Genomic DNA, 22,653 nt, shown 5'->3' with positions numbered 1-22,653 from the left:
TCCGCACCAGTTGCCACTGGTTTAAGTTGAACTGAATTGGTCATTTTTTAGCAAAAATGAAGCATTTGTCTTCAAACGTTGTTTTTTTAGAGGCTTTTTAGTTGTTGTTGTGAGTAGAAATGAATATCTTAAGAGTGATTTGACACCATTTGATTCAGTCCTATTAAATTCAAGACATAATTTTAATGATTTTAATGGTATAAAATCAACAAACTCATCTATATTTCTTATTTTGTGGAAACGGAGATTGCTCCATAATCAGTATCTATTTTTTACCACAAGCGGTTAATCAGCGTAAAAATGTAGTCATAACGAGAGACAGGGGTAATTGATGAGTAAAAAAATCTCTTAAATTGCAAAGCTTGGATAAAATAACTCAGATAACGACGAAATGAAAAATGATAAGCTCGTGGTTGAAGGAATATCCAATCTCTCCAAGAACAAGACTTGGAATAACCACTCAGCTTCAAACGCCACTGCTGATACCGTGAGGATAGAGGATTGCCAGTTCATACATATACGCCGCCTATTTTTGATAATGTAATTTTATGTTAAAAAATCTGAATTATATTTTGTCTTATACGTGTTATTATAGAATTTCCAAAAAAGTCATTTAACACGTGAAGTAATTGCTGTCTCAAGATTTTGCAACAAATCCAAAAAACGAGCCCATAAATCTGCATAAGGATGATCGTGATAAGTTCTTTTTAAGAACAAAGCAAGGGTTCCCTAGGCGAATGAAGCGCACAAATATGTATCGCCCCGAAAATCTCAGTGCCATATTGGTCAGAAAACAGGAAAACTTCAATTGTTGTAATTTGGTAAAATTAATTCCAATACTATTTTCATGTGTCTACAATCATGGACTTTAATGTTTGAGAAAACCACTTGAAATTACTGAGAAAACATTGGATAAAGGCCCCCCTCCCCCCAAGGGCAATGTTCATTGTGTACGGCCGTCTCATCGTTCAGTGAACATTGCCAATGGGGGGAAAGGGGGGAGACAGCTTGTAATCCTTTCTGTCTCACAATTTTCGTCCATGATTGTACTTATTTATCCTGCTATAGGGTGGCACACACCTGCTAACTCTGAAAGTTTTCCTAACAGTATTAATTTTCTGTTACACCAGCGTTTTTTTGATAATTTGAGGAAATATGAAAATTATTGTGATGATAGATTAACCTCCCTGTCAGTTCACAACGTCTGCACAGAGAAAAGTTCCATTTTTTATTCTCAAATTTCCATCATCGATTCGTAGTAAAACGTCAAAAGAGAAGGGGTGCAAAAGGCGCCCTTGATCACTAATTTTGGCACCCCTTTTACTTATTTACACCTTTATAATTAGTAGTTTTCAGCAAAAAAAAGAGAAAAAATAAGTGAACATTTTAATAGGGGCGCCAAAAACCCAAATTTCAAAAATTGCCTCCCAAGTTGGCCCCAATTTTGGTCGATTTACCAGTGCTTCTGCCCTAGAACTGCATTTTGTTAAAGTCCCAAAAGCTAGAAAATGCTCTTGTTCTTTGTTCATACACTCCGGTTAAAGTGAGCTTGGAGATTGTCTTGTTTTTTATAGGTGGGGATTTTAAATTATATTGTTTAAGCTCAAAGATCCAGTCTTGTGCAGTTTTTATTTTAATGGGCATTAAATGTTAAGGTATTTTTCTAGCCGGGACGGGTTGTTTGCTGATCTCGATTAATGCACGGGGGGGGGGGGTTTCCTATATAAAACATGTACGTCTGGTATAAGTTTACATAAAGTTCAACAGCGGAGGTCAGACATGTTTGAATTAGCATTATTTTGAAATTTTGATACATTTTTGTATTTGTTTAACCAGTTATAAAGCTTTAGTTGTCAGCTTAGCATATTACAGTTTTTACGATGCGTCTGGCAGATGAAGGACATTAAAGTTTATTTTAAAAAGTCATGTTTTGCTTGAAGTTTGAACAAATTGAATTCATGTACCTCTAATGTGTTTTACTTCGTTTTTCAGTGAAAAAATAAATAAAATGAATATCAACCAAACTTAAACTAACTAAACAATACAATTATGGTGAAGCCAAAGAACCTGTCAACAACAGAACGCAGTGGTAAATCCATTTCATCTACCTCAACTACCATCAATAGTTCGGCTATTCAATTGGATAAACAATGCAAACCTCTGATTCCCAATATTGAACTTACTGAAGAAGAAAGAAAAGAAAGATACGGTAAGTTTTCACCTTTTCTATCTACTCTCTCTTTTTCATGGTTATGATATCTTTAACAGGAATAGAAGTAAAGATTGCTGTTTGACACTAGTCTGAGGGTTTTTGTTTTTTTTGGCTGGACCCAAAATTTTCGTCCACATGGGATTTTTTGGACTATATCTGATTATCTGACACTCGACGTAGAAACTTTGTTCCAAGACGCTTGAAGCTCTAAAGGTCGGGAAATTTCCAACATCTAGAAGGTTTTATAGATTACGGAATTTCGCCAGACCACTTCAAGGATTTTGCACTGGGAGGACTGATTCCAATGAAGTATAAGTCTGAAGGGCTAGAAGCGAATTTTCTTGCCAGGATTTGAAGTCATTAAAACTTACCAAAGTTACGCGGCCTAGCGTGGCCCGCCTAGTTTTTGCAGAAATGCCAGATTTACCGCTAAATTTCGAAAAGAAAACACCATTCGAAAACAAAGGAATCGCTATATATAAGGTTTAAAGATTCATTTCCTGAACCCAGCCCTTGCGTTCGAGGATTGTCGGGTCTAACCAAAATAGCCCCACTGGGTATTCGGCACATCAAACGCCGATTATCATTCCTCTTGGATGGGAAATTGACCCACTCTTTTAGAGCTTTAGCGTGGGATGACCATGCTAATCTGTTTTCGGAATATTAGATAACATAATGACTAAATACTCTAACACTGACCAACACATAATGATTTTAAGTCATTTGCTCCTGAGTGATCAGTTAAATTCATCGCCTGTAAAAGAAAGTATAGCTCTTATTAAAGACTTTTCTTCTTGGTGTGTATTAGACCGCGTTCACACACTACGGTTCTGTTTCGCTTCGAAACGAAATGAAGCTATTCCATTGGCTAAGTTTTAGCTTTACGTCACTTCTAACCAATAAAATGGCTTCATTTCGTTTCGGAGCGAAACGGAACCGTTACATGCGAATATGGTCTAAGTATCATCCGCTTCTAAATGACCCGGTAGGATTTTTCAGCCAGTGGGCGTAAAAATAACAGACTGAAAACTCGATGGGGGTTGATATTCTTATGTTTTTTAATTGCTGGGGATTTGAATTCCATTGTTTCAATTGTCTCCAAGTGGAGATGGAAAGAATAGCAAAATATTTTGCAGTGAGGATTTGTTTATTTGATTTTTTTTTTCAGCCGGACGAAAATCGTTTTTTATAAGAACAAAATATAAAAAAACATAAGGCTTCGATTGCCAAAGCTAAAATAATGTTAAGAAAAAGTTAAGAACATTTAAGGCTTTGTGAACCCTAACGCACCCAATCTCTTGGGAAAATGGACAAAAATAAGAACAAAATGAAAAAATAATAACATTTAAAGAAAATTTTAAGCTTTAAACTAATAAAGTTAAGAAGAACACACGAAGGCTTCAACAATTTTGATGTTCTTATAACAACCCGGTCCCATCGCCGGATCTGCGCTAAGGGATATATCCTCTGGTCAATGCTTGCTTCTAGCACATGAAGGAGATGAAAATTCTCATTATTTTCTCACGTTCTCGTCATTGATTTTACTCAATTGCTTACCTGTTCAAGTTTTAATAAATACACCTTTTCCACCGTAGCCGCCAATTGCCGCGCGGCCATTTTTTGACCGTTTTACCACTTTAAAACCGTCCCAGTCTTTTTTTCGCACCAATAAACAATAGAAAAAGGTGTCAAAAAGGATTGGATCGAGTTTAGGGGGATAATTAAATAATTAAGTGGCACGCGCCTGACCGCGTGACTACGGTGTATTGAGAAACACTTCGATTCGAATGTTGGTAAATATTGCTCTCCGTTTTTTCCCTCTAAATCACTTCTTGCTTGATAGATAATCCTTAGTTGTTTTATCCTTTCTTAAGTGGGTTGGTTGGATTAACGATCTTGACGCTGTATCCTGGAGTTGACAGTTGAATGAATGATGACATTCAGATTTTGTGAGGGTTTTTTTGTTTTGTTTATGGATGATTTGAATTCTTTACATTGTTTTGTCGAAGATGATGCTCTCGTCCATTAGAGGGATAGTAAATGTGGGCAAATATATATAGGAGTCGATAAAGAATTCCGTAGGGAATTTCCCGTCTATACACTATTTCTCTCAGTTTGACCCACAAGTGATTTTGTGGATTAGAGATGCAGGCTAAATCGATCTGGCTAGCCAGGGTGCAGTAGAATTTTCTTCGCCTACACCTATTTTTTATAAGAACAAATGATATAAGAATAGGTACAAGGCTTCGATGGCCAAAATATTGAATGACAGTTTAAGAACATTTTATGGCCTAAAACATCCAATTTTCTTACGAAAATATACAAAACTACTCACAAAACGGTTGAAATAAGAACAAAATGAGAACATCCAAACGCTCCGAACAATTTTGGATGTTCTTATTGAAAAACGTGTACACTTTCGAGGCCCTCCTCTTTTCGTTAAATCTGTAATTGTTAACTTAATTGAACGAAAAGATTGTTGTTAAATTTTTACTATAACGGCCATTTTCGATATCTTTTTAAAATTTCTGAATTTTTTTCCTTCAATCCAAAGGCGAATTGAAGAGATTTATAACATGAGTGGTTGTTTCTTGTAAAATACATATCAATTTTACATTTCAGTGTAAATTTTTAGACCTATTTGTTACAAATTTCAGAGTCTTATCGTCTATAAAGACGTCTGATACATATTTGTGAGGTAGATTTAGAGTGTCAGGCTGAATGAAATTGTTGACATTTTCAATGTTTCCATAAGAGCAAATCGGAGGCTTGGATAAATTCAGACGTAATGAAAAAAGGTACGCTTACAATACAGGAGTTTCCTAAATTCGAACTTAAATTGAAGTTCCCTGAGGCTTATTCAATTTTTCTTTTATTGATTTCATAGATTTTTAGACAAAGTCAGACGTAATCAAAGAAGTACACCTACAGGGGAGTTTTCCTAAATTCCAACTTCTAAGGTCCCTGTGGCTTATTCAACTTGCCTTTTATGATTTTAAGTCCTTTCTAGTGTCGCTTGGAGAGTTTCTCCCTGTTAATGTCATACTGTTAATGAACAAAATTTCTCAAAAATGGATCGAATTTCATCCCTTATCAAGTTTGAGAGTTACAAAATATTGTGTATTGCTAAGTGACTTCTCTCTCCTTTACTTCAATTTTCATGTCCATATATACTTGTCGTTGTAGTATATTGTTTGTATCATGTGTATGTTGGACGGTGAAAAAGAATGCGGCTATTATATTTTGATTTTTTTTGTTTGTATCATGTGTATATAGATGGATAGACTTGTGTTGATGATGGAAATTTAGTCATATTTGAGTGTTCTCGGATATCATTTTTAATGGAGTTTTCGTAAACTTGTTTATTGTAAGGTTAAAGAATGATTGGCACGTGATTCCCAACTTTTTTTTGTCCTAGGAGCTTTAATCGAAAGAAAAAGCCAAAATTCCGTAAAGATTGTCACACCTACCTAATATGCAGTATGTTCTTAGCCAACTGAGTCGAAGTAATTCAGAAACATTCCTTACTGAAACCAAGATTGTTTTACATTCGCCTGTTTTTTTATTATTCATGATGTGCACCTCTGCAATGTCTTCTGACATTACATCACGGACCCAATAAGTGATTGGTTGTAAGTGACGTAAAATCAGCCAATGCGTCACTTTCCAGCACTTTCAACCCAGCTGTTGGGTCCTCCGTGGAAGACATTGCAAATGCACCATTGCATTGCAACGTGAATTGTTTTTTTCTGTCCTGTTTCACATCAAATATTACCGAGGGATTTACAGATTCAGAAATAGTTTTCTAGGATATTTTAGGTAGACAGGACCCAACTGTTAGTTCCTGTTATTGATTCTATGAAGTAATTTTTTCTTCATTTAGAAGGTTATTGACCTGTTTTTGACATTGTTTGTGTTGAAGTCATTGATGCTTTGTCACGAGAGAGAAGTTTCGTTTTTAGTGGCCGTTACTAACGACACGAGGTTCGACTTTATAATGTACATCGTAAGGCTAGTTGAAACCATTTTTGAGACAATTTTGCACATTACCGTAGAATGGCACAATTTCCTCATTCCCAGAGAAACTTATATATATATTGCCACTTTACAGCGGAAAAAGACAACAGCTCTTGGTAGGTAAAAAAGTAAATTCAATTTGTTAGGCGGTCTGTCCCAGAGCTGTTTTGTACAGTCTAGAAACAGCGAAAAAATCCCGGAAATACGCCAAAAATGTTTCCCCGTACTCGGGAGTGAGGAAGTTTGTTTTTGGTCATCCTACCGTAAATTATATGATTGAAGTGGATTGTGGGGGAATCGATCTTATATATTTGCTCATTACACATGGCGAAAAAATTACTTGCTATTTAGCATGAATACTCAACTACCACTTAGAGCGCCCATTCTTGTATAGCACCTTATTCTTGGAAAACTGATAGTAGGCGGTCTGTATCTTCAAAAGTTGTATTGCTAGTTTAGACAGAACTCGATAGGGATTGTCAAGATGAAAAAACATAATTAGTTATAAGAAATATGGCAAGGCTTATCCTGCTGGTCGCCGTCTCTAACACCATATAGTTCAGTTTCCAATTGAATTTCTGATTGAAATTTTGGCTGCAGTTCCATGTTCCATGGAATATATCCAGATCATTCAAGTCTTTGGCACTCCTGAAAGTTTTAATGTCTGAAACTGATTATATTTTGAGTTAAGAGGTTAACAAGTTCATACAACCACTGAAAATTGTCGAAAGTCTACACGATAAAAATATTTTTGTACAATAGATTCTTTCAAATTCAAGGTTATGTTTTACAAAGTATTTCGACGTCAATGAATAATTCCAAAAAAACTCCACTCCAAAACGTCATTTCTCTCAACAAGTTTAAAGTATCGTGGAACCAACCTATTGTTTTGGTTTAGGTTTTTATTTCGCAACACGTTTGGTTTGAAAATGTTCTCCTATTTCCATTAAGACAGCTTTTAAGAAAGTGTTTATATTTCTGCAAGACCTCGAAAAAAAATTAGTTTAGCTTTAAATTGTGTTGCGTGGTTAAGAAGTTATTTGATTTTGAGAGTACATTCTAGCTGGGACACGACGTTGTTTTTACGTTCATCTAACGCTATTTGAACGTTAGGGACGTCAGATGGACATTGTTATGACGCTATGTGTCAGCTGGAATACACCTTTTCGACCGTGGCCGCCGATTGTCGCGTGGGCAATTTTTTGTCCGTTTTACCACCCTAAAACCGTTCCAGCCTTTTTTTCGCGCCTAAAGGCAATAGAAAAAAGTGTAAAAAGGATTGGATCGAGTTTAGGGTGGTAAATGAAATAATAAAGTGGCACTTGCCTGACCGTGTGACTACGGTCGAAAAGATTTATAAGACTTTTAATGACAATGCAGTGGGCAAGCTCATTATGGACTACACGTTTTTTTTTTATATAAGAACAAACTATATAAGAATATAAGGCTTCGAGGCTCAAAAATTTAAGAACATTCTAAGAACATTCTAAGGCTTTGGAGACTTAAAAACATGCATTTTCTTAAGAAATTACATCAAAATGCTCAAAAAATTCTGAAAATAAGAACATCCGAAGGCTTCGAAAATTTTTGACGTTCTTATAAAAAAACGTGTAGATCAAACATAGGATCAGAATTTCAAACAAAAACGAAAAAGCCCAACATCGTGATTACTTTGTTTTTTACTAATTTGAATGGAAGGAAATTTCCTTATTCTAAATTAGCTGTTTCACTCCATTTTATAACTTTCCAATTGCTTGCATTGAGATTTTCCGTAGGGAGCTTTTAAAATGAAACTCTTCCTGGTTTTATATTATATAAGATGGATTATTTTAAAATATTTTTTATGTAAGGGAAAAATTAATTACGATGGATGAATAAATCAACCAACCAATCAGTAAAAAATCTTTTTGTTGGAAGTGGAGACAAAAGTTGTTTTTAATTAAATCATGCTCGCGTCCATTGTCAAGATACGGGCTGGTGGACGTTCATCGTCACTTTCCAGTCCTCCAGTCGAGCCACGGAGACGTTCTCCGAAGAAAGAGGGGAGTTTTATTTTTTCATCAGCAAGAAAACGTTCATTGGAAAATAAGATGATTGGATTGGTATCAGTGCATATTTCAATTGATGCTTCAGGTAGGTAGATTTTTATGTAGGACTCGGTACCGAAAACATCAACAAACCTTAGCGTTGCGGTCGGCTTTTTAGGTGACTGGTGATGAATTTAAAAGAAACAATTGTTCTCGGCACACGGCATTTTTAGGCTACAACCACTAACCTTTTTGTACCCAAGCTTCTCAATCCCAGCTAAGCAAAATCTTTGATCGGAGTTTTTTTGAAATTGGTACCTTAATGGCGGTACTACTCAATAGCGGTGAAAATGCATCGAGAGCGCTAGATCTACTTTCCCTCGAAAACTTTTGAAGATGTAGCGCTAGTAGACGTTAATTTTGAACACTGCAATGGCTTTCTTACGGGTAACAATTCAAAAAAAAACTTTGATCAAAGATGGCGGATACTGCAGGGATATATAATAGTCGGTGGCTAAAACTAAATTCAAGCTAATTCCCGCTAATATCTAGAGGCGTTTCCCCGAGTCCCTGCGGTAGAGTGCAAACTATTTTTGGCATTCGAATAGCTTAACTAAATTGACGTCACCTTATCGTTTCAATGCACGTTTTTTACAAGAATATTCCTACACTTGTGTTTTTGAAATCGTCGTCGAGAAGAATTTTCCCTTGTATTTTCGTTACCAGTCTCCTCAAAAGCGCTAAGACTTGATAGGTTGATAGGTTTTCTGTAAACTAGATCATTTTTTATGAACAACGAAAGCTTCCAGAAAATTTTTTTTAGATTTTGTTGTACTAAACCGTTTAGTACAACAAAATCTAAAAAAAAATTTCTCGAAGCTTTCGTTGTTCATAAAAAATGATCTAGTTTACAGAAAAAATATTTTTCGTGGTCGGTGTAATATTTCTGTTGAACATGGATTTAGAAATGAGTTAGACTTAACTTAGCTGTAGACAACAAATCAGGTGCGGTAAATTTTGTATGGATTACATACTGACGTTACAGGCAAACAAAGCTGTAAAGTTCCTGTGGGTAAAGTCTTCTAATCCGCTTTCTACATCAAGCAAACCAATGTGGTGGTGTCCATACTGCTTTATGCTCAGTCAGATAAGGAGCTACAAACTTGTGCCCATAGGGTTAATAAATTAGTTTAAAAGCTCGATAAGCTGTATATCCAGACCACAGGGGTTTGCATGGTTGATAAGTTTTTAAATCAAACAAACTTCTTCACCGTCTCATGAGAATGAATTTAAAGAATACCATAAACATTGAACATTTCTACTATTCTTGGATAGTGGAATGGGGACGAGAGAAGTTTTCCTTTTACAATGCATCATTGGTCCATGCACCAAACCAAAGTTTTTACGGCACAAATATTCTCATATTTCATACTCTCTGGAAGCGTCAAGTTCGTAGAACAATGAAAACGTACAAGGGAAAATCACATTTGACTGTGTATTCCATCATGTAGAGCTTAATTAAAAAAGTCTCAAAATCCAATCAATTAATTCCAGGGATTTAGAATACCACATTTTCAATATTTGAATTAGATTACTCTATCAGTATGCCAAGAGTCAAAAAAAAATTATACTCTCGCTTATGGTATTTCATTTACTTTCTATATGTATAATGCTTCATGGTTTTTGTTGAGGAAATCAAATTTATTGATCAGATTTTCACATGGTTTCTGTTTTCAGTTATTTGCAAAGCCTTAAAATGTTCTTACCTTGTTCTTAGGATTTTGGCCATTAAAGCCTTACGTTCTTATATAGTTTGCTCTTATAAAAAAACGTGTATTATTACTGGGATTGGCAATTCCATTATAGCATTTCAACCATTTTATATAAATGAGATCAATATATTGATCGATATACATGTGGTCGATATACATGTAATCGGTAGTTCTCGATTTCCTGGATTGTTCCTAATTTCTATGCCTCAGTATACATTATACACGTTTTTTATAAGAGCAAACTATATAAGGACATAAGGCTTCGATGGTCCAAATGTTAACAACATTTTAAGGCTTTGTGGGCTCTAAAAACACCCAATTTCATAGAAAAATGGATAAATTTGCTCAGAGAACGGTAAAAGTGAGAGCATTTTAAGAACATTTTTAGGCTTTAAACTCAAAAAGCTGAGACCATTCGGAGGCTTCAAAAATTTGGATGTTCTTATAAAAAACGTATACCTTATATTTTTCAAATAAGGCATGGTCAATTCTTCTGTGATAATGAACCCTTGTTTAAAAAACTATGGCTATTTAACTGGAAGATTGACACCGTGTTCCGAAAGTGTTTAAGTTTCTTTTAGAAACTTTTCTATTTTTCATGAAAATTGGTGCAAGATTTTTTTTTGTTTTTTGAAAAATTTAAAAAAAGAAATGAGAGAAAAATGAAGATGAAAAGTGTCAAAAAAGAGCTTTCTGGTCTGTAAATTATTCATTAGTCATGTTGTTTTGATGTACGAAAGTTGGATTGTGTCCTGTTGATTGTGGTCAGATGTATTCGATATTTTAGGGAAAAGGGGATGGACTATTTTAGGGACCATGTATATCTTGTATGCTTTTAATTTGTATTTTAAAATAATATTGATTATAAGTTCTTTACTTTGGCGGTACGTTGTGAGGGCTTAATAATTGGTGATAAAAATAGATTATTGGTAGTATTAGTATATAATTGGTGAAAATTGAAAAAATAACTTAAACTGTCGTTGAAAACAAAACAGTCACCACCATGAACAGTCACGTCAAAGGAAAAAAAGTGCAATCTCTTACTTTGAATAGACGGCTGGGCGTTTAGGGGAGGGGCTTACTGAAAGAGATGTTTCGAAGAGGGGTGCTTTACACGTTTTTTAATAAGAACATCCAAAATGTTTGAAGCCTTTGGATGTTCTTAACTTTTGAGTTTTAATCCTCAAAATGTTCTGAACATGTTCTTATTTTGACCATTTTTTGGGTATTTTTGACCATTTTCCTAAGGATTTTTAGGGGAAAATGTGAAAATACAATCATTTCGGAGGGGAAAGATGTAAATACTTTCAGGCTATTTATAATCTTTCTCCTCATTTTAAATTACTTAAGTATGATTTTTTTCACTTTTTTTTTAACCATCAAAAACAACAAATATCTTTAAATACCTTTAATATCCCTCTGAATTTTTTTAGGATGTATAATTCCTTTTTCCTTTCAATGTTATAATTTCGTACTACAATAAGAAAATATTATAAACAGAATTTTTCTTTGAAGCCTACAGATGTTCTTAACTTTTTGAGTTTTTAAGCCTAAAAATGCTCTTAACATGTTCTTAGTTACACCATTTTTTGAGTATTTTGGTCATATTCCTATAAAATTTTAGAGTCTGCAAAGCCTTAAAATGTTCTTAACTTGTTCTTAAGATTTTGGCCATCGAAGCCATGAAGAATGTTCTTATATAGTTTGTTCTTATAAAAAAATGTGTACGTCGTCAACCTTTCTGGTAATCAAAAGCGAAAACTATTCTAAAAAGTGAAAAAAACATTCTTTTATCTAGTGGATTTAAAAGCTCAGAAGGTGGTCTTTGTAGAATATCAGCAAAATTGCACTCTTATTGTAAGATTAGGGTGCTTGTTTCTCGAACTCACATTTTTTATAATCAACTCCAATTATCAGGTCAAGGGTTGCTTAGCATTCTAGCTCATTTTCTGAAAAGACCACCCTGATATTATACCATAGTTATGCTTTTATTGGGTCAAGGGCTACTCTTTATCATGGCTAGATTATCTAAAAAGCATTTATTTTACACGTGATAGTGAGAAAGGATTTGGCTAATTTCAGCACTCGAGCCTTAGCAACCTGGTTGCTTATAAACAAATGTGTGTGATACTGATACTAGTATAAAACCAACCTCGTCCCCGTGTATTCGTGGCTTTATTTATATTACTGACAAACGCCAGAGAATACCCTGGTGCTGGCTGATGCGATTATCTAGCGCTATCCTATCAGTAAGCATAGAACAAGCTTGTAATACCAGGTAATACACAGGAAACGAGGTTGGTATAAAACATTTTCAGAAATGAAAAAAGTTTCAAAGTAATGATGATTTCCGCTGGTAAATTGGAACATCACATAAATAGTGAGCGAAGCACTCAAACACCCACCGTTAGCCGTGAAAGCAGTCGAGGGAATAGCAGAAACAGCAATAAATCGGTATCCTTTGTAAACCCGCAAACTGGTGGTTCAGGTAATGTAATATACAGTGTGTCCTGTAAAAAGCGGATACATTTTTATATAAAGCCCTCAAATTAAAAGAAAGAGACTTTGATTTTTTATTTAGTCGTTTGAAAAATATTCATATCATCATCATGCTTACCCGAGCCGCACTGATGAGTCCTGGGAAGGACGACGAAACGGATAGATACATATTCAATCTTATATATAAAGTTTTCAAAACTCGTCATCTTCATAGCTGGGCTTAAAATGGTTGAAATAATTGAAATTCTCTCAATTTCCAAGATGATTTAAGAGGTTTTGGAAGATTGGAATATCAAGTAAAGAAGTCATAACATTTCGTATAAATCATGAGGATTTTATTTTGTGTAGAAATTTGCGCGTTTTATTTGGGACACACTGTACTATATGATTTTTGCTTTTCGCCACATTATTGCATTATTGCATCGCACACATGATTCCGAAGTGGTTCTACTGTTTTATCGTACTCACTGAGAAATAAAACGGCGCCAACATTGCGATTATATAAAAGTCTTGTGTTAGGCGACTAATTCAGACATACAATCCTGGACAGAACTGTTTGTCCACTCAATAGCGAGTTTTATTTATAGGAGGATATCGATGGTGACGGTAAGAGTCGACGCAAAACAAAGTCGATGTTGCTGTGCAGCTTTATATTGCCTTTGCTCACCCAAACAGACGACGGTATTCTCGAGCAAAGTGGACGGCGATTTCAGCAACATGCCAACTTGGCTTTATACCGTCTCCTTCGATTTATCTCGAATACAAAAACTCGCTAATATCAATGTTGAAAGAGCAAAAGTTCAATATTGATTTGGGAGGGGAGAAGGGGGACTTACCGATAGTAAAAGGCCCGGGGGGGGGGGTAGCTGGGCAAAAGTACCGACGGGTATGTGCGGTTCCTAAGGGTACCTTTTCCAATATGTTTAAAATGCACTGTAAGGGTCGGAAAAACTAGAGATGCAATGTAAGTGTAGAAATTTCATAAAATTCCTGAAAAATCTAGATATTTTGACCAAAAATGTTAGAATTTTGACATTTTTTTGCTACACTGTAAGGGTGCAATTTTAAAAGCAAATTTTTGGCCCGCACATACCGTCAGTACGCAAACCCAGTGCCCCCCCCCTCGGGGTAAAAGGTCATCGGAAACCAGTTTTGACCACGATTTTATTTAAAAAAAGCAAATAATGGAAGGGACAAACCATTTTTACAAACTGATATATTCCCGTAACAATTATCGTATTGTCGTATAACACCAATATACAGTAGACTCCCGGTTATTCGAAGCTCCAAGGGGGGTAAGAATTTACTTCGAATAACCGAGAGCACGAACAACTGAAAAATTCATTTTACAGCCAGATTTTCAATTTAACAATAATGGGATTGACTTTTTTGAAGGAATTGAGGCATTATGGTTCCGTTGAGTGTAATAAACACAGAGAAATTTTGAAGGAATTGCTTTGATGAGTATAAATAGCCATGAATATTGAAACCCATGTTCTCACTTGACGATCTCCCAATGAGAAAAATTCAAATAACTGAGGGTGATTTAGCCTATAATAGGCCCCAAGGGGAATAGAAATCGCTTCGACTAGCTGAAAGTTCGAATAACTGAAGTTCGAATAACCAGGAGTCTACTGTAACATTTTTACACGCACGTATTATACTCCAGTCAATAGATGATAAATTATTAGGTAATATTATGATAATATAGTAATAAAACCTGTGAACAAGGTTGCGGCTAACCTTTTCATCCTCCAAATGATACCTAATTGGGATTTGGTGTTGTCGGAAAGCCTCAATGAATCATAAAGTCATGGGGTACTAAGATTGGAGAAAGATGATTCGAGCAAAAGGAAAAGTTACACTGAACGAGATATTTTACCAGTATTTTCCTCTATATAAATATAGGTAACTTTCTGACTTTCGTAACCCTTGGGAGACTTTTATTTGGAAGCTTCAAAACTCAACCCTTAAGGGCCACACATATGCAACACTCTGCCCGGGTAAAGCTTAACCTTATCGGCCATTTTTACGCTGGCCCTAATTTAACGCCGGTCCCTTTTACGCCGGCTCTTATTACGCCACAGCCTAATTTTGGGCTTGCGCCAATTAGGGCCGTTAATAACACCAAAATTTGCAAAAGTGGCTACTTATGATTCAAATTAGTAAATAATGACTAAAATTTAAATTAAAATGTCATTTTTCAGTAGTAGACTGTTGAATACTCCATCGAAAATTACAGATTTTTACATATATTAAATATTTAAGAGAAGTTTTAAATATGGAGTAAAACAATGGATAATTTTCGTCATCGAATCATACTTAAAATCCTTTCAATTGAGAAGTAATGATAAAAAATTAACGCCGCTTTTAGGTTAAAATTGCAAAATTATGGCCCTTTTAACACCGGCCCTTATTACGCCACGAGCCCAAAAATAACGCCAATAAGGGCCGGTGTAAAAAGGGCCGATAAGGTACCTTTGAAATATTGAGAAATCGCAGCAATGGAAAACCACTGCTTTTTACATTATCTCTCATCGAACGTCACATAGAAAAATGAAATTACTGATTAAATGAGCTCAATTAGTTTACCAAATGACATCAAACAGATCAATAACCCCTTATGGGAAATCAAAAAGTGGTTTGGATTACTTAAATTGTGTTATTAAACAAGATAAGGGTTCAAATTTGCATATTTTTCCACAAATCGTGTAGTATTGAAAGACACTTTTTTTGTTGAGTATTTTACAGAATATATGAAATTCGGCGTAAATTGTGATTTTAATTTGTTTCGAGTGGAAGCTAGTACAGTATATCAAACTGACTTTGTAAGCCTTGGACGGAACGTTAATATATAACTTCTGTTAGTCGTACCGAAAATTCATTGTTAGAATACCAGATATTGGCTGCTGTCTTGCCAATTTCAAAGACTGTGATTTGTGAGGAAAGTGAAAACTTTTTAGAGAAAAAGCAAATATCTGTGCTAAAAGCTCTTTCTCGTCTACTGATTTCGATTTTTGCGAAAATAATGAGCTCTAACGAGACGAACGGCCGTCGATCAACTTTACGTAAACGTGAATCGGTCTCCTCAATGAAAGCAATGAACAAAAAGAATTCGACTGTTACACAGCCTCATGCACCATCTTTGTTGTCATTGGTTACCTTGCCTTCAGGGGGTAAGTATTTGACAGTAAAATATTTTTGTCCTCTTTGATAATTTGTTCCTGATTCAATACGTTATCCGAAATTTGACGTAAAAGTTGAGGCGTCATCTTTGCTTCCCTGGGAAAGGTTGAATTCGCATCACCAGCTATCGGCTATTTGTCGTTTATGTAGTGCAAACCATTGAGAACGAAAGGTTAAGCGTGCATGTGATACAAAATCGACGGTGGCAATCACTCAGCCAGAGTTATATATTCTACACACCCCCTTGATAGACTTGGTAGGATTTTTTCAGAAAGTTGCTGTAAAAATAACTGACTGAAACTCGATGGGGATTAATATTCCCATGTTTTTTATAGCTGGGGATTTGAATTTCATTATTTCAAGTCAGAAAATTCAGTATGATGGAAAAATAGCACAATATTTTGCATTTGTCTATTTCATTGTTTTCAGCGAGGATTTTAAACCCGCGAAATATCATTTTTTCAAATTTTATCGAGAAATTTGAAAAAACCCTAGGAAAATGAAAGAAATTTGTCCAAAAAAGGGCAAAGCCGCGAAAATTAAAACCTGTGAAATGCAATTTTTCCGGGTTTTTTTTGCGACTGGGAATATAAGTTCCCGCGAAAATTAGTTGCAATAAGCTTCCCACTAGGGAGGTTATTTTTGCCAATTTTTCCACCGGGAGGTGTTTTACACCAGGTCATGAAACAGGTTTCTAAACCACGTAGCAGTTAGCATTTTTAATCCTTTTAACACGAGGAAAATTTTACCGCTTAAATTTACTTGTTATGCTCTAATGCAGTATATATTTTTAGAGTCAGTGGTTCTAGACCTTTAATTTTTTTTTATTTTTGGATGTTTGTCCAAAAACACTACGTCAAACGAACTTTGGTCTAGTAAATCTGTGTGAAGAAAAGGAAAAGGAAAAAACTGTGCAAATCTCCGTTCATTTGTTAACCATGATCCCTTTTAAACCCCTCCGTATCCCTGGAGAGGGAAGCTTTCTCCATGTTTATCCATTTTGTTTTTAATTTTAACATCTTTTTCCTCTCTTTTTCCTTTCCGTGTGTGTGTTTTATATTATCTTCGTATGTGATTATTATATCCATCACTTGACTCTATATATTTTAGTAATTTTTTGAAAAGCAATATCTAAATGATAATTCTTTTCTTTATGGGTAGAAAAAGGGTACTTTTTTTTTTGCTTCACTCGAAATTCGTTCTCGTTTCAAATATTTTGTTATGAAAATTTATTTTTCTTAGAGATTTTGATCAAGTGAGCTTTTTAACCTGGGTTAAGTTTTATAAATACTGAATACCTTTAACTCGGGATGCGGTTGGCAATACTTTGGAAAAAGAAACTTTTGCAGAAAATTTTCGCGAATTTGTGAAAGTTAATTCTTCCGAAAAGTAAAAATTTGGCGAACTTGCTCACCTGCGAAAGTTTCTTTTTCTAGTTTAGTGTTTCAACAACCATTCGACAGTTAAGATCCTAAAGATCAAAGACGCTAATAAATATAAGTACCAAAATGAACCGGCTTAGCTCTAAAAGAAATTCTCTTAGCTTTCAACAACCACGCTTTACAATCCATGAAGGAGTGGGTGTGGAGGGCGTGGATCAAATCACGCCTTTAAGTAGCCCACCTAAAATGAGAGGCCGTAAAGGGCGCCGACAGACTTTGGCCGTGACCGAAGACGTTAAAGAATTCATGCAAAAGAGAAATAATTACCCAAGGCTAGGGAAACGGAATTCTGAGCTAGACACTAAATGGAGAAAACGTATTGATTTGGATTATGAAGTTGGCTCGTTTAATAATGCACAATTTAAAAAATGTTGTTTACCGCTCGGCCACCCATTTCTGAAGAAAATAATCACTTTGTGGAATGGTGGTAATACTTTATTAATTTACAGGGTGCTCAAAACTAATCGATGATCCCCTCTCAATGCGCGAATAAGCCTGTATTAAACTCCCTTGCGTTGAAAGAAAAACGGAAAACCTTAACTGTACTTTCTTTGGACTAGGGTCAGTAGTGTAGACAGGAGGGGCGCAAAATTTGTGTAGGAGAGCAGATTTTTATGACACTCTAAGTAAAGTTAACAATTTACTCGTTTATAATTCGTGTTATATAGTAATAAGGTGGTGTACCATAATACGATAATTGTTACGGGATAATGTTACTTTGTATAATATCATTTGTACTTCTGCCATGCCCCAACTTTTGAATTTCATCGTCTAGCATGCTCGACTCTACTTTGTTTCAATTTTTCTGTACATGCTGTAGATTGGGGTCTACTATCGAGTTAATGTATTTGCATTTTCAAGGATGGTGGAGTGACTGAAGCGATATGGAAGTTTTGAGCCTTTAAATCGAGAACGGTAAAAATATTGATTTATCGTCGTCCTTCGTCAGTCAGGGTCTAGACAAATTAGAAGCTGACCGCTCCTGTCGCTAACAAACACTCATACAAAACTCCCTATTATCATAAGCCTGGTCAACATTTTTGCCAAGATTTTGTAAGATCTTGCAAGTTCTTACCAATTTCTTGCAAGGCCGTACGCGATTTTGGAAGTACTTACAAGATCTTATCAAGAATTTTAACCAGGGAAACGAGGGGTGTCTATTAGCATCACCAAACAGCTAGCTTTCTAGTCTGAAATTTATAATTTAGCTAGAATGTACACTTGATTTAATGAATTAATTATTAGTATCTGATGATGGGAGCCAAGCGAGCCTCACAAAAATATGGATATTTGTTCTCTTTTTGGCTGAAAACTGCTAATTTTAAGGTGTGATGAGGTAAAGAGGCGCCTATTCCATCCCTTGTCGTCAACGCCCCCAAAAAATCGCCGAAACCTCATGACATGCTGTGTTTTTTTTCTTTCATTGCGTCCGTCGATTCTCTCACTGACTGTGTATCATTTTTCTTGCACTCTTTTCCTAACGAGGACTCCACCCAGATTTAACAAAAAAATCGCTACCTGCCATTTTCTCTAACATTCATTCCATATCAAAATTGTTTTCTATTTCTGATTTTTACTAATTATGTAATTTTTTTATTTAACTTTTTTCTCCTTCATTTTTTATTTTTCCTTTTTTCCCTAGGGTGTATAATTTGTAACCCTTTTTTCTAACTTGTAATCCTTTCTTTCGTACAATGCATTGAAAAACTTTGATATAAAATAAATTGACACTTATGTATTTCAATAAGTGAGCATTTTCATTTTTCACTAAAACGCGAATGCTTTCTCTGGTAGTTGGTAAAAGCAATTTTTTACGAGAGATTTTAGAGAATTTTTGGACTGAAGAAGAAAACTGCCAAGAAAAAAATCATTTTAAACGTCATAAGAATCTTGTTTGAATTTTGCAAACGAAAACCTATTTTATGACAAAAATGTTGAAAAAACCCGTTCGTATCGGTCGCAAATCGGCAACTGGGTATCGACATAATTCCGATAGGTTAACCCGAAAACAATCAGAATTAGTTACTTCAACAGGACGTAGACCGAAATTGGAAAGTCCGAGAACCCGATCGAAATCCGATTCGGTTTTTATGAGTCATGTAGATGATCTTGTGGTTCATTTGCTTCGTGGTGGTAAAAAATTTTGATATTCACAGTACACGATTTAACACGTATTTTTGGAGAAGAAACTGTTATCGATATTGAAATCTTTCTAAATTAGACTTCATTTAGTATTTTTGATTAGATAGAAATAGCCGGTTCAAACTCTCGGTTCTAAAATTTTAAAACTTTCTTTTTTTTCACGTTTGTAGAGAAATACAAGCCGACGGGAGACTTCGAGAAAGATTTCGTTGAGCTATGCACATTGGTTGGTATTCAATCGCTCTGTGTGGTGGCACGCCCTAAACGCCCGGGTACACCCTCAACTACTTCCACGAGCATCACTACAGGTATTTGTAGAACTCCACGCCCCAAGGTTGAACATCTTTTATTGAGTGTGATTTATGGTAAACTTGTTTTTTGTAGACACATGCACTGACCTTTATATACCCTGGACCAAGTTTCTCAATCCCGGCAAAGCAAAATCTTTGATCGGTGTTTTGATGATGTAGCGCCGTAAACGTTAATTTTTTACATTGCAATGGCTTCTTTACGGGTACCAATTCAAAGAAAACTCCGATCAAAGATGGCAGATATAGCTTGTTCCAGGGATATATAAAGGTCATTAGATACATTTTTTCTGCTTTTGTCTGAACTAGTGGTCTAACATGGTAGACTAATTAACCACTGTATTCGATATCGGTTATCAAAAATTTCTCTATTTTGGCAAAGAAAACACAAAATCTGCCACAAATCAACAGTAATTAAGTCCTCCATAGCTGATATGAGTATTTTTGTACTAAATAATTTTTTTTCTCTTTTTTCAAGGAAAAGGGGGTAAGAACGCACCACCGGCCACACAACAACCACAACAAGACGCTAACAACAACAACATTAACGGTGATGGTCCACCAACAACATACATTATCGCCAAAAATAAATATGACTATTTCAAACCAAGAGTCGAAATCGAAACTGAAGAGGAAGCAAACCGAATTTTCGTTAAAGAACTTTATATTAGAGGTATTTAAAGATTTGCTTGTGACTAAGGTCAGTGGGCTGGTTTAGCTTTCATATACACGCTCCTCACGCTTTTTTATAAGAATTGTGTTGTTTTTCATTTTATCATGGATATTCTTAACTTTTTGGCGAAAAATAATCTTAAGATATTCTTACGGTATATTCTTAGGAAAAGATTCAAATTCAGCTTAAATATAACATGTTTCTTTTTTGTGAAAGTATTAAGCATTACTGAGGCGATAATTGACAAGTCGCAGTAAAAAAAGGTCTAGAAATGACATTCTTAGGTTCTGTTGCAAATTCCAATGATGTTAATATTCTTATCATATTCTCTTAATTTTTTTGTCCAATACACTCTTCTCGAGATGCATAAATTTATTGTTGTCCTCGTTTTCAAACAGATTTCATTGCTATGAAATTATACATTTAAACCAATTTAAATTCCCCTTCGGTCTCGTCAAAAAGTTTAATTTCAAAACAGGGTTTTTCGTCGGGGAAAATTTTCGTCAGGGAAAATTTTCGTCAGGGAAAATTATTCGTCGGGAAAAATTTCGTCGGGGAAAATTTTCGTCGGGGAAAAATATTCGTCACTTGGCCAAAATTTCGTCACTTTTCTCTGACGAAGTTTTCCCCGATAAGGTATAGGAAGTTCTTTGTTGGACCTACCCCGGTGGGGTGGAGGTCCTATAAATTAACCCGTGTTCGTTAGTTAGTTCGTTCGTTAGTTACCAACTTTTCTCGAGATTGGCTCATTCAATTTTTCTGATTTTTTGCACAAAGGTGCAAAAAAAGCATTACTATAAACCCTCAAATGTGACGGAGCCCGATTTTCGAAAAAAAAAATTTTCCGGCCGGTAGAACCGGAAATGTCCCGAAAAAAGCGGTTTTTTTGAGATTTTCTCGAGATTTTATCATTAGTTTTTTGCGATTTTTTGCACATAGATGCACATTAGTACTGCCGAAAAGGTGTCGAAAACCGTTTGCCGAAAAAAAATTTTTTCCGGTCTGTAGAACCGGAAATGTGCCGGAAATCGTCGTTTTTTCACATTTCCGTCACATTTTTTCAACTTATTTAATTGTTTCTTTACAGAAAAATGTTCTTTATGATGATGCCCAAAACTTAGCATCGTTTGATTTCCAAAAAAATCATCCTTTGAATCCGGAACTCCTTAAAAATCGCCGGAACAGCCGAAAACCGGCGTAAAACGGTTTTCCTTCATTTTTTCAACTTATACTCGACAGATTTTCATGATTTTTCGCACAATGATGTAAAATGGCAATGCCCAACCGTGATGAAATAATGAAAACTGAAAACTAAATGTTTTTTTTACTTCAGTTTTAATTTTCTCTGAATGATTGATTAAAGTGTCGATATTATTTTTCTTTCACCGTTAAACATCGATGCGTTTCTTAATTGCTTTCTCCGTTCCAATAGATATATAAATCGAAATTTAAAATTATACATTACTTCCATTAAATTCTAATTATTCGTTTTATAAATAGGTAGGTCCATTAAAGTATTACTTGTTTTAAGTATTGAAATAGATCGAAATATAATGTATGAATTAATGTTTTTCAACACGCTTTCGCGATAACTTTTACGAAATTCTAATAATCTTTATTTTCAATTTTACAGGATGGCGCGTAGAACAAAAGGTGATAGACGTTCTTGCAATCACAATGCCCGAACTAGAAAGATTGACCCTTGTAGAGTAAGTTGCGTTAGTTTTATTCATCTGGTGCGTTCTGACAGCGTTCTTTCAGTGTTAATAACATTTTAAGGTGAAGAACTGTGATGCGAACCGTGGTACAGTGGTAGATCCTCCGGCTACGGTTTGCAAGGTTGTGGGTTCAACCCCCAGCCGGGTCATACCAAAGATTCTCAAAATGGTACTTGGTGCCTCTCTGCTTGATGCTCAGCAATTAAGAGAAGGATCAAGGGTAAGTGGAGCAATCAAGGGGGGAAGAGTAGCGCCCTCCCCTACCTTGGGGTAGATAGCTATCGAAAGAGGAGCCTTCGGGTCGGCTCTGACTGCGGTCACAGACTTACTACTTACTAATGTTGATTACATTTTAAGGTGAAGACCGGATCATCATTTTAGATGAAAATATTTGAGGTTTTAGTGCAAATACAATCTTGCAAATTTTCCACATGATCTTGCGTCTAACAATGGTTTTAAAGTGTTGGGTTAGATGTAAAGTCTTTTGGTACCCAACAGCCCTTGAAACAAAAAAATATATATATAAATTAGGATTGTGTTCGAGTTTGCCAGAGTTAAATGACGTCAAACACCTAAATAATTTTGCCTTGACACAATTGCAGACAGACGCATTTACGTTATCTGAACCTTTAAAAGCCAAATCCAATCTCCTTTTGT

At 35.4% G+C, this 22,653-nt stretch overlaps 1 protein-coding gene across 6 annotated transcripts in view; it reads left to right on the top strand.

Annotated features, from left to right (window-relative positions):
* The first annotated feature begins 1,992 nt into the window (after nucleotides 1-1,992).
* Nucleotides 1,993-22,653, top strand: part of LOC136800299 (leucine-rich repeat-containing protein 71-like) — a 48,880-nt gene continuing 28,219 nt past the window's right edge. Inside the window, exons 1-4 of one of the 6 annotated variants that reach the window (XM_067056926.1) lie at nucleotides 1,993-2,209; nucleotides 19,468-19,605; nucleotides 20,084-20,278; nucleotides 21,912-21,987. In XM_067056926.1, the coding sequence (XP_066913027.1) occupies nucleotides 2,050-2,209; nucleotides 19,468-19,605; nucleotides 20,084-20,278; nucleotides 21,912-21,987 (569 nt within the window). In that variant the 5' untranslated portion in view covers nucleotides 1,993-2,049. Of the gene's footprint in view, nucleotides 2,210-8,075; nucleotides 8,363-12,356; nucleotides 12,517-15,236; nucleotides 15,704-17,170; nucleotides 17,583-19,057; nucleotides 19,289-19,467; nucleotides 19,606-20,083; nucleotides 20,279-21,911; nucleotides 21,988-22,653 lie in introns of those variants that run through there. The other 5 variants (XM_067056925.1, XM_067056928.1, XM_067056927.1 and 2 more) reach the window with 5 other exon arrangements.

Source organism: Clytia hemisphaerica, unplaced genomic scaffold (assembly GCF_902728285.1).
Source record: "Clytia hemisphaerica strain Z4C2 unplaced genomic scaffold, Clytia hemisphaerica genome assembly, whole genome shotgun sequence".
NCBI classification, from domain to species: Eukaryota; Metazoa; Cnidaria; class Hydrozoa; order Leptothecata; family Clytiidae; genus Clytia; species Clytia hemisphaerica.
Note: the sequence above shows the minus strand (reverse complement) of the source record. Positions and strands in the feature narration are given on the sequence as shown.